The sequence below is a fragment of the Drosophila obscura genome, unplaced genomic scaffold (assembly GCF_018151105.1).
Source record: "Drosophila obscura isolate BZ-5 IFL unplaced genomic scaffold, ASM1815110v1 contig_170, whole genome shotgun sequence".
NCBI classification, from domain to species: domain Eukaryota; kingdom Metazoa; phylum Arthropoda; class Insecta; order Diptera; family Drosophilidae; genus Drosophila; species Drosophila obscura.
In genome coordinates this window covers 716,830-728,465 of record NW_024542758.1, presented here as the reverse complement: position 1 = coordinate 728,465, position 11,636 = coordinate 716,830, and the positions used below count along the sequence as shown (strand labels likewise).

Sequence of the window (11,636 nt, the reverse complement as noted above, 5' to 3'; positions counted from 1 at the left end):
ATAAAATTGTAAATGCTCGCTGACAAAAGCTGACTGTTATGAAACGAAAAATTATAATTGCTCGCTGACAAAAGCTGACTGATATGAAACGAAAAAAAATTGTAAATGCTCGCTGACAAAAGCTGACTGATATAAAACCAAAAAAATTTTAATGCTCGCTGACAAAAGCTGACTGATATGAAACGAAAAAAAATTGTAAATGCTCGCTGACAAAAGCTGACTGATATGAAACGAAAAATTATAATTGTTCGATGACAAAAGCTGACTGATATGAAACGAAAATTATTATTGTTCGCTGACAAAAACTGACTGATTTGAAACGAAAAAATTGTAAATGCTCGCTGACAAAAGCCAACTGATATGAAACGAAACATTCTAATAGCTCGCTGACAAAAGCTGACTGATATGAAACCAAAAATTGTAAATGCTCCCTGACAAAAGCTGACTGATACGAAACGATAAATTCTAATTGCTCGCTGACAATGGCTGACTGATATGAAACGAAAATAATAATTGCTCGCTGACAACAGCTGACTGATATAAAACTAAAAATTATACTTGATCGCTGACAAAAATGTAAAATAAAGGGAAAAATGTACAAACTGAAATGCAATAAGCTAAAAGCAATGCGTAGCTTTGTTATTGTTTACAAATTGAACAATTCAAACGAAAATTATGCGTTTTAATGAGTTTTTTCGCTTCCGTTTTTGTCTTCCGTTATAGTGTAGTATGCCGGTTGCTGCTGGCACACCGAGAAGTGAATACTCTGAATGCTCATTGGCTGGCAGTCAATCGCGGCAAAGAATGCAATGAATTTGGTATACAAGTGGCAACCGCATCCCCACAGGAGAGTGAGCCATGAATTCAGACTTTGCGTGTTAATTGGATATTATGCTTTGTATATATATTTTGTTGCTCTGTTTGTTTGGGTTGTATAAAAAAACTGTATTAAAATATACATGTCGATTATAAATTGAGTAAAATATTAAAAAACCGTAACTAAAAATAAAATTGTCGATCTGCTCGATTGATTCTTCTATATTTACAATTTTACAAGAAACAGAAAGTAATAAATCAGGGAATACGATTAACCCATTGTCGACTGGTTGGTATTTAAATTTACGCTCGAATATTATGAAACGAACATTTTTAGCGCAGTTCAGATGAAAGATATCGAGGTCATTTTTTTTGTAAGGAAAGAGGATGATGGATCTACAAGGAACATTTACAAACAGTATTATCTTCCGGGGTTTAGCTCAAGGTGTTCACCTCTTTAAAAAGAAGGGGTTTAAGTGGGTTAATTTCGTTGCTCCTCCAAAGTGAAACTCGAAAGTTGCTTCTCGACCGACCGGTTAACGTAATCTGTGTATAAGTATTTAAAGAGATTTTGGGTGCCACCCTAGATTGGACCATTTGGAATACGCTCGAGGCTAGAGAATGTCGATCAATCTGCGAACTGTGTACGCCTTTGCCAGGGAAATGTACCCTAAAATTTCCACGGAGTACATTCAGTATGGAACAGCTGGGTTTCGCGGCAAGTAAGTTATATTATTTATGATTAACAGACTCGACTCCCAAAAACCCAAATGCATTGCATACACACATCTTGTGTATTAATCAAGCAATGCGTGTATCTGTATACATATAATATACGTAGGTTCGAGTAAATATGTACGCAGATGGTCGTGTCTGACTGGCGGAAGATAAGTAATGCGCTTGCACCATGTCATGTTGTGGAAATTCCCATTTATTTTTAGATATATTCCACCTTTTATCAATGGACATGCCCTTTCTTGTATGTACATACAGGACCTGCGTACATATGTATCTAATATACATATATATATATATATTTTGGCTTTCTTGTATCCCCATCAACAATGTGCTTTAGATGCAAATCAAAATGAATCAAAAGATAGGGCTTGTATAGTCTGTATGTTCAAGAAAATTTCTAGATCACTTTAAGAGTATTATCTTAAGATCTAAGGGTAAAATGAAGCGTTGCGGACCCTGCGCAAATTCAGAGAAGTTCATGCAGCTGATTTATCTTTTATTTACATTGCAGGGCCGAATTCTTAGATAGCGTCATGTACCGGATGGGAGTGCTTGCCACGTTACGTTCTCGATACCGCGGAGGCGCTGTCATCGGCGTCATGATCACTGCCTCGCACAATCCGGAACCGGATAATGGAGTGAAACTAGTCGACCCCAAAGGGGAAATGTTGGAGGCCAGCTGGGAGTCCATAGCCACGGATCTAGTCAATGTAAGCGACCAGGACTTGGAGCAACACGTAGCGAAAATTATTAAGGACAATAATATCGACATCACGTCGAGTTCCCATGTGTTCGTCGGCATGGACAATCGTTACCACAGCCCGCGTTTATTGAAGGCAGTGGCGGACGGAGTGATAGCACTGAAAGGAAACGTAAGAGAATTCGGAATAGTGACCACACCAATGCTCCACTTCTTTGTGGTGGCGGCAAACACTAAGGAGGCGTACGGAAAACCCACCGAAGAAGCATACTACGAGAAACTTATAGGCGCCTTCGAGTTGCTACGAAACGGTCAGCTAGAGAACGGAAACTATAAGAACAACGTGGTCTTCGATGGTGCAAATGGAGTTGGTGCTAGAAAAATGTTACAGTTTATTAAGCGTATGAATAAGTCGTTAAACATATCAGTTATAAACCAAGGCATAGGGCCTGGCAAGATCAACGATGAGTGTGGAGCCGACCACGTCAAAGTTCAACAGCGGCCGCCCGTATCTATGCCAATTGTGGAACCTTTCACGAGATGTGTGAGTGTGGATGGCGATGCTGATCGAGTGGTTTACTTCTTCACCAACGATAAGGGAGAGTTTAAACTGCTGGACGGAGATCGCATTGCAACGCTAGTCGCCGGATACTTAATGGACTTGGTAACGCGAAGCGAGATAGATCTGCGTTTGGGCCTGGTACAAACTGCGTATGCCAATGGTGCTTCCACCGATTACATAGTCAACGATTTGAAATTCCCCGTTACTTGTGTCCCAACGGGTGTTAAGCACCTGCACCACAAAGCCCTTGAATACGACATCGGCGTGTACTTTGAAGCAAATGGCCATGGTACAATTGTGTTCAGCGACCACGCGAAGGCCACGATTGCAGCAGCTTCTGAAACGAAAGCTAGTGCCAAGACCTTGCTTCTCCTGATTGATCTCATTAACGAAACTGTTGGGGATGCCATCTCAGATATGCTGCTTGTAGAGACGATTTTAAACCACAAAGGCTGGGATGTTAAAGACTGGATATCCACCTACAACGACCTGCCAAACCGACAGTTGAAAATTAAAGTCCAGGATAGGAATGTCATCGAAACCACAAATGCGGAAAGAGTTTGTGTCAAGCCAGAGGGTCTGCAAACGGAAATAGATAATGTTGTATCGAATTACAAACGTGGACGCTCCTTTGTGCGCCCTTCCGGCACAGAGGACATAGTACGAGTGTATGCAGAGGCTGCTACTAAAGAGGTACCTGTTATTAAATCATACTGTTTGCATTTTGATTAGTCACATATTACACTTTGATTTCCAGGACACCGAGAATTTGGCCTATGAAGTGGGAGTACTTGTTCAAAGACTGGCAGGAGGAGTCGGTCCGGAATTGACAAAACCAGGCAGTGCCCACCTATAATCGAATTGATCCAATCTGATCCAAAAGCAATATATTCTTTTCTTTCTATTTAAAATGTCCAACGCAATCAATCTCTATCTTTGTACGCTCAGTTGTAAAAGTTGTCTGACAATAACTTTTAAATGCATTTATATATTTTTATGGTATATGTGTAACCTTTCACTGACTTTTTTTGATACTAAAGAGCTACATATGTATATTTACCCGACTAATATTAAAAATCTATTTATTTTGGCAATAACTGTTTCAAATTCGAAGAGTATTTATTTATATTTATATGATTTCAATGGCTGTGCTGCAAATATATGTGCTATGGAATACTTTCAGGCTTAGTGGATGTTTTGATAACAACGGTAAAGTATCTTTTAGGCGTATATTTCAATGTTTTTCTTCTTCCTGTTTGGCGAGGTTTTTTTCTTCTTCTTCCTGTTTGACGATTTTTTTTGGCCCATATGTTATGTTTTTCGAACTTATGTTATGTTAAGTTTTCGAACTTATGTTATGTTAAGTTTTCGAACTGTTATGGACAAAAATCACGGTTTTGTTTGCTTATGAATCAAACAACCAAAAAAAAAAAAAAAAATTTCGAACTGTTTCAGGCCATGTGGGGGGAGGTGAAGAGAGCGTTTTCGTGGTGTGAGAAACATGTTCTTAACGGGAACGCGTATGGAATGAAGATTCATCCCGTATGATACATTTGATTTGTATGCGAAAAATTTCAGCAACATGGGGAAATGAAGTAGCAGCATTGTTGTGCAACTTTGGCACGGAATGAGCAACAAGTCGAATACCTTGGGAAAATGGGTATTATGGACTTGAGAAATTCTTTATAATTTCAGGCTCCAATTAATGCAGAAACTACTCAGTCTCTGTTCTAAAGATTTTAACAAAGTTTTGCAGCTCACGGGTACCAATATTAGGTATCAGAACCGGGATAAATGTATATATATATAACAAAACATATGCATTAATAGGTAAAAAACATGTCAAGCTAGGATAAAATCATAAATAATGTTTCAATGGAGCTTGGAACAACAAAATTAGCATAAATTAAAAGAAATAAGGAATACAAAAGTACATACGCATAAAAGAAACTTGGTTGACCAGCAACATTTAGTCAACATTTACGTTTTATGCTTTGGCCGCTTTTGTTTGAACCTTAATATGTAAACAATACAATGAAAAAAGTTCTGAGAACTAGCCAATCCTAAACTAAATTTATTGAGGAATTGGATAAAATTATTTGTTTACGGCTGCGACGGCCAACTATCTAGTAATATTAAACTGAATATCAAAATTGACGAATTTCATATCACAAAATATCACGGTGTGGCAGCCCGCAGCAACTACGAATTGCACGAGTCTGGCAGCGCCACAATACGACGTCACATTCGTTTTATGTTGTTTTTGTTTGAACCTTAATATGTAAATAATCCAATAAAAAGGACTTCTAAAAACTAGCCAATCCTAAACAAAATTCATTGAGGAATTGGATAAAATTATTTGTTTAGGGCTGAGAGTCCCAGCTAGCTAGTAATATTAACGGAATATCAAAGTCGAGAAATATCAACGTTGAATGTTTTGAAAAAACAATCGATACTATCGTGAAAGCTCTAATAATTATTAAAAAACCATTGAAACCTTTTAGGAACTTGTCCATTGTAAAAATTAGATGCCACCTGTCGATAATTTGTTTAAAAATGTGTCTTCGTATCTTATAGCAGACAATCCAAACATATTAAAAGCACAACGACTGTAGCTCGATACTATCATGATAGTCTCAAAACCATCGATAGTAAAGGCTAGCAGCAAAACATCGATACTATCGATAGTGCCCTCGATGGTTTGCCGTGCTGTCAAATTTTCTGATGCAATTTTCCATTTTATTAAAGTGAATTAAAAGTAAATTAAAGTTTAAAATTAACACTTGAACAGCAATGGACGCCGAAGACGTAAGTAGTGTTAATGCACTTGAAAATGCAATTCTTTTATAAGCGCACAGTGTAATGTACATGTGTACATGTGCACATACGGTATATATGTACATATGTATTTTCGTGTGCAAACTATAGTTGAGGTTATGTTTATAAATTATTAATCATGGAATATTTCATTTTATTTAGGGTTTTGACCCCACTTTGTTGAAAAAGAAGAAGAAGAAGAAGACCACCTTTGACTTGGATGCCGCTTTGGGTCTCGATGATGAGGGCAAAAAAGATGAGCCCCAGGACGAAGCTTTGGCCGAGGCCGGTGAGCCCGAGCTGGAAGATAACTTAGATCTGGAGAGCTTTGGTAAAAAGAAGAAAAAGAAGAAGAAGCCTTTCAACATGGATGAAATCGAGGCCGCTGTGCCAACGTTTGGCTCCGAGGATGTTGTAGCCACCGAGGAGCCCGAGGAGGAGGAGATCAACTTGGACATGGACTTCTCTATGGCCACGAAGAAGAAGAAGAAGAGCAAGAAGAAGGACTTGGATGAGTTGTTTGCCGACAAGCTGGATGATGACAAGGGCGACGACAAAGAAAATGGTATTTCATCAGTTTTTCACACTATTTCCGATCATGGATTTAACCAAGACTTGTACTTGTATTTTATCAGCCGAGGACAACAGTTCGACCTGGGCAGGTTCCGATCGTGACTATACGTATGACGAATTGCTAAAGCGTGTGTTCGAAATAATCCTGGACAAAAATCCCGACATGGCTGCTGGACGTAAGCCTAAGTTTGTCATGCGACCCCCTCAGGTGTTGCGCGTGGGCACAAAGAAAACGTCTTTCGCCAATTTCATGGACATTGCAAAGACGCTGCATCGTATGCCCAAGCATCTGCTTGACTTTTTACTGGCCGAGTTGGGTACCAGCGGCTCTATGGACGGTAACCAGCAGCTTATTATTAAGGGTCGCTTCCAGCCCAAACAGATCGAAAACGTACTGCGTCGCTACATTAAGGAATACGTGACGTGCCACACCTGCCGCTCTCCCGAGACAATATTGCAGAAAGACACCCGCCTGTTCTTCCTCCAGTGCGAATCCTGCGGTTCTAGATGCTCTGTGGCCAGCATCAAATCAGGTTTCCAGGCTGTCACCGGCAAGCGTGCTGCCATTCGAGCAAAAACAACATAAATATTTTATATTTCTCTATATTTAATACATGATTTTTTATTGAGTAAAAATTCAATACAAAAGAATTAGCTTGTTTTATGTTTTGTAGCTTTGGTGCCAATCAATGTAATGATCCGCAAATGCAATTTCAAGGTTGCATAGTTTACCATTGTCGGCGAGAAAGGAAGAGGCCTCCAAGCTTATTTTCTCCCTATAGAAGTTGGGACGACAAAGCAACAAAACGTTATTTCCCTTCTCTATGTCAGAGGGGTCTACATATCCCGAGGCTGCAGTTAGAAGACGCATCATAATTTCGGATATTTCCTTGTAGACTGCCTTTTCCGACATCTGTGTTGCCTCGTTGTACAAAGATGCAATTATCGTCCTCTTCCATGGCTTGGTGCAAATGCTCACGTCCATTGATGCAGTGGAGTCGTCGATGATGTATTTGCGGTATAATTTATGGTGCGGGCACTCTGCGGCTACAAAGGCGTACACGATGCAAGTACGAAAATGGCATGGGGCCTTGTTGATGGAAATGGTAAACACGTCTTCCTCTTCCAGATCTCTTGACACCCGCAATACATCATTTAAGGCCAGCGGAATGTTCTCGTGGATTATGGGCCCCTGCTTTGGATCGTCAGTTGACTTGGACCTATGTATGGGTTTTCGAACAATGAAGTTGTCCAGCCTTTCCTCGATATCTTTTATACTTAAGTTTGCCGACATTATTGAATAAAAGGCGATAAGTTTCAATACAATACAAAACACAAATCAAAACACATACAATTTCGCTCCTCTGCTTTACATATCGATTAGATACTATCGACTGAGAATTGTGTTTCGATAGTGCAAAATATTTTCTGTTGCCTGTTTTGCCTACTTTTCCTTCTCTTTTTGTTTCTGTTTTTATTGAAACATTAGTTTAATACAGTGTTTATCTTAGTTACATTGCTTATGTGCGACCTTTTTAATTCATTGTTTCCTCTCCATCCCTGAGCAAATCCAAGGCCGAGATAACGCCATCCCTCGTAATAATTTTCACAGCTTGTGAAATTAGAAACAAGACAAGAGTCAATTGTCTGAGCCAAACTAGGAGGAGGAAGTGATTAAGTGGAATGTCTGGTGGTCCTTCTGTAACGCTAAAAAGTCAACCAATCGATGGGAGCAACAGCGGAAATGCTGCAGCGCAACAGCAGCAGCAGCAGTCCGCGAATGGCGCAGCGTCTTCGGCGAACCAGGGCCAAGGCAGCAACAACAATGGTAGCGCTGGTGTAAGCGGCGGTGCGAGTGCCCCTGCTCAAGAAGGCACCCGCCAGAACAGCTTGCAGCGCATCCAGCAGCGCAAGCAAAAGGTATTCAACCTGCCCGTGCCCCAGAAGCTTGCCAAGCTCTCGATGTACTCTGCGTGCCAGGCTGAAGGCTGCCATTGCACTGGATGGAAAACTCCTCAGGAGAACAGGCATCGTGATGTGGAGTCTTCTTACTGTCCCGAGTTCAACGAGGAATGCCGCAACTCCAGCTGCCGTCATTCCCTGCGAACGCACATCGCCCACTTGGATAATATATCCAGTTCCAGCATGGACGAGCTCCTGGGTGCCATTATCGATATGGAAAACCTGTTCATGTCCATGCAGAGGGTAGAGGATGAGGATACCAAAAAGGTATACTTGTACCTGTTCCGCCTGTTGCGTCAGTGCGTCCTGACGCGTCAGCAAGCTGTCATTCGTGGCCCTTTGGGTGATCCCCCATTCGAATCGCCCTGCATTACAAAGGCAGTTTTATCCCTGGTCTTCTACAAGTACCAGCACCTTAACCCGACTGAGCTTCAAACTATGACTGAGGTGGCGAAAACGTTTCTAAACTTTCTCAACCACTACAATTTCGAGTCGCCCTCAACGAGGCGCGGCGACCTAACCCATGAGGATGCGTCCAACTATAAGATTAACTACACCCGCTGGCTTGTCTTCTGCCATGTTCCTGCCTTTTGCAATTCTTTGCGCCAGTTTGAGACCTCGCTGGTCTTTGGACGCACCCTTCTGCGCACCGTGTTCCAGTACATGTCGCAGCAGCTGAAAAAGAAGTGCATTTCGGAGCGTGATCGCTTTCCCGAAGACAAGAGATCCATTATAACGCAAATGCCAAAGTTTCTTGAGGCGCTGCGCGCAGAGCTTTTGAAGGATGACTCCCCCATATGGGATCCCAATTACCGTCCACCCAATTCATTTGTCATCCAACAACGCAAGCGCAATCAGGAAGCGGCAGCACCTCCAGCTCCTGGTGGCGGTGCAGCTGCCATTGGCAGTAATAAACGCTCAAGCGTGGGGGAACCGCTGCACAAGAGACCCAAAAAGGAAACGCTCGAGCGTCCCATCAGGTTTGTTATATGCCACTTGCTCTAGTAATCCTAATTCTGACCAATTTCTGCCAGTGAGAACTTGGATGATCTTCCCACAGATGTGGTAGTGCGTGCCATGAAATCGGTGTCCGAGTCGAAAACAACAAACAAGGCGGAAATTCTCTTCCCGGTCAATGTGTCACGGGATGAGAACGTCAAGGCCGAGGAGCAGAAGCGTGCCATTGAGTTTCATGTGGTAGGCAACTCCCTAACGAAGCCAGTGGATAAGCAGACTGTCCTGTGGCTCCTTGGCCTGCAGCTTGTCTTTGCTTACCAACTGCCCGAAATGCCGCGCGAGTATATCAGCCAGCTCGTGTTCGACACAAAGCACAAAACCCTTGCCCTGATCAAGGAAAGTCAGCCAATCGGCGGCATATGCTTCCGACCATTTCCATCGCAGGGATTCACAGAGATCGTGTTCTGCGCCGTCACAATGGCTGAGCAGGTTAAGGGCTATGGCACCCATTTGATGAACCATTTGAAGGATTACAGCATTCAGCGCGGCATTAAGCACCTGCTCACATTTGCCGATTGCGATGCCATCGGATATTTTAAGAAGCAAGGCTTCTCCAAGGACATTAAGCTGGCGCGTCCCGTTTATGCGGGATATATAAAAGAATACGATAGCGCCACATTGATGCACTGCGAGCTGCATCCAACAATTGTAAATACGCAATTTATTGCCGGTAAGTGAATAGAATTGTCTACCCTTGTATATATATAAAATATTTGCTGCACTTTTCAGTGATAAGAAATCAAAGCGAAATTCTTAAAGAGCTCATTGCTCAACGACACAACGAGGTGCAGAAAGTTAGAACTGGTTTAACTTGCTTCAAGGAAGGTGTACGGTCTATACCGGTCGAGTCCATTCCTGGCCTCATGGAAATCGGTTGGAAACCACAAATGCGCCCAGCCCGATCGGCCCGACCCTTGGAGGAATCGTCGGATCCAGAGAAACTGGCCACATCATTCGCGTCGGTCCTTCAATCCGTGCGTCAGCATACCACGGCATGGCCCTTTTTGCGTCCAGTGACTGCTGCAGAAGTGCCCGACTATTACGACCACATCAAGTATCCCATGGACCTTAAGACAATGGGCGAACGTCTAAAGAAGGGATACTATCAAACACGTCGCCTATTCATGGCAGATATGGCACGAATTTTCTCAAACTGTCGTTTCTATAACTCCCCCGACACCGAGTACTATCGCTGTGCCAACTCTTTAGAGCGTTATTTTCAAACGAAAATGCGCGAACTGGGACTGTGGGACAAATGATATATGAGTGATTGAGATCTGATGATATATAAAACTACATAAACAGTATAATTCATTATTTCATCTATTTATTCTAGGTTTACCCGCAGAAAATCATGTGAATTTGTATTTTGAGCAAATTATAATCTGAGAAATGATATTACGGTAAATGTTTTAAGACAAGTCCTAGGTTCTTGTCTCATTAATTTAGATATTCCAAATAAAAACAAACATTTAAAAAAAAAAACCAAGTGTGTCTGGAGTTATGCCAGGGATCCACGCGTAACAATCTTCGACTTGGCTTCGCTTGGGTCACTAATTGAGATATCAGGAATTATATATTGGGGTATAAAGTGTTATTTTCTATTATTTCTTTTCTAAAAATAATTTTGACTTGTTCGAGTGCTTTTTTGTCTTTTCATTTTTATTAATTCTCATTTAATTTCCTACATTCATTGTTTGCATGCTTTTATATTTAGGATTTATTTGTTTTCGTTTGGTTTAATAAACATTTGATCAATAATTTTATCATCTATAAAATTATAGTTTATTATATACGTGGGAGGGCGAGGGCGGTAGTGGAGTTGATTTAGGATTGAATTCGAGAGGTCATTGTACAAAGTCTAATGCACATCTGAGTGTTTTGTTGCTGTTGTTGTATTATTGAATATGTTTTTGTTCATGCGCAGGCGCAGCGATACGTGGCAGGCAGCTTGCAAAGGCATTTATGGAAACAAATATGGAGTGAATAAATATATATATTTACGTACGTCGAACGAGTAGTCGTACTTATGAGGATGCCAATAGTACAATGAAAAGTGTTAACTGCAGTTACTTATTGTTGAATTCATTTATTTCTATTAAAAGTTATCAAATTTTAAGTAATTTTAAGTTCAATAAGGTAGTCTTTACAATTTTGATGTTACTTGCGAAACGTACTATTATTATGTATATCTGGCTAACTCGATAATTGCATATTTATATTGTATATATACATAATATGTAGAGCTAATCAGGGGTGAGCATATGTGGAGAGGAGAGATATACATATATTAGATACAATTACATACATAATTTTTATGATTACATTATATTGAAATGTGTGTGTGTGTGTGTTTGTAGCCAGCCTCCCCCTCCGTGCGCGTCACGCCTCACCACACATTTATTCGGCATCTTTTCTTTTGTGCTGCATTTAGTACAAATATATATATAT

The 11,636-nt window shown here is 41.0% G+C and overlaps 4 protein-coding genes across 4 annotated transcripts; 3 read left to right on the top strand and 1 right to left on the bottom strand.

Annotated features, from left to right (window-relative positions):
- The first annotated feature begins 1,313 nt into the window (after positions 1–1,313).
- Positions 1,314–3,880, top strand: LOC111076015 (phosphoacetylglucosamine mutase). The gene is made up of 3 exons (XM_022369590.2): positions 1,314–1,538; positions 2,066–3,509; positions 3,574–3,880. Exons 1-3 carry the CDS (start codon positions 1,438–1,440, stop codon positions 3,670–3,672), a joined length of 1,644 nt encoding a protein of 547 aa, XP_022225282.2. The 5' UTR covers positions 1,314–1,437; the 3' UTR covers positions 3,673–3,880.
- Positions 3,881–5,498: 1,618 nt separating this feature from the next.
- LOC111076042 (eukaryotic translation initiation factor 2 subunit 2) lies at positions 5,499–6,857 on the top strand. The gene is made up of 3 exons (XM_022369631.2): positions 5,499–5,624; positions 5,796–6,198; positions 6,269–6,857. Exons 1-3 carry the CDS (start codon positions 5,610–5,612, stop codon positions 6,790–6,792), a joined length of 942 nt encoding a protein of 313 aa, XP_022225323.2. The 5' UTR covers positions 5,499–5,609; the 3' UTR covers positions 6,793–6,857.
- LOC111076043 lies at positions 6,806–7,614 on the bottom strand. Its single transcript, XM_022369632.2, has one exon. It carries the CDS (start codon positions 7,498–7,500, stop codon positions 6,868–6,870), a length of 633 nt encoding a protein of 210 aa, XP_022225324.2. The 5' UTR covers positions 7,501–7,614; the 3' UTR covers positions 6,806–6,867.
- Positions 7,615–7,620: 6 nt separating this feature from the next.
- On the top strand, positions 7,621–10,946 carry LOC111076040 (histone acetyltransferase KAT2A). The gene is made up of 3 exons (XM_022369625.2): positions 7,621–9,148; positions 9,203–9,855; positions 9,915–10,946. Exons 1-3 carry the CDS (start codon positions 7,890–7,892, stop codon positions 10,442–10,444), a joined length of 2,442 nt encoding a protein of 813 aa, XP_022225317.2. The 5' UTR covers positions 7,621–7,889; the 3' UTR covers positions 10,445–10,946.
- The last annotated feature ends 690 nt before the right edge of the window (positions 10,947–11,636 follow it).

Bases quoted from the DNA above. Each gene is read 5' to 3' on its own strand.
- LOC111076015 (XM_022369590.2), top strand. From the start codon at position 1,438: ATGTCGATCAATCTGCGAACTGTGTACGCCTTTGCCAGGGAAATGTAC. The intron at 1,539-2,065 runs GTAAGTTATATT...TTTACATTGCAG, and splicing joins ACAGCTGGGTTTCGCGGCAA to GGCCGAATTCTTAGATAGCG. The intron at 3,510-3,573 runs GTACCTGTTATT...TTTGATTTCCAG, and splicing joins CAGAGGCTGCTACTAAAGAG to GACACCGAGAATTTGGCCTA.
- LOC111076042 (XM_022369631.2), top strand. The intron at 6,199-6,268 runs GTATTTCATCAG...GTATTTTATCAG, and splicing joins GGGCGACGACAAAGAAAATG to CCGAGGACAACAGTTCGACC.
- LOC111076043 (XM_022369632.2), bottom strand. From the start codon at position 7,500: ATGTCGGCAAACTTAAGTATAAAAGATATCGAGGAAAGGCTGGACAAC.
- LOC111076040 (XM_022369625.2), top strand. From the start codon at position 7,890: ATGTCTGGTGGTCCTTCTGTAACGCTAAAAAGTCAACCAATCGATGGG. The intron at 9,149-9,202 runs GTTTGTTATATG...AATTTCTGCCAG, and splicing joins ACGCTCGAGCGTCCCATCAG to TGAGAACTTGGATGATCTTC. The intron at 9,856-9,914 runs GTAAGTGAATAG...TGCACTTTTCAG, and splicing joins AAATACGCAATTTATTGCCG to TGATAAGAAATCAAAGCGAA.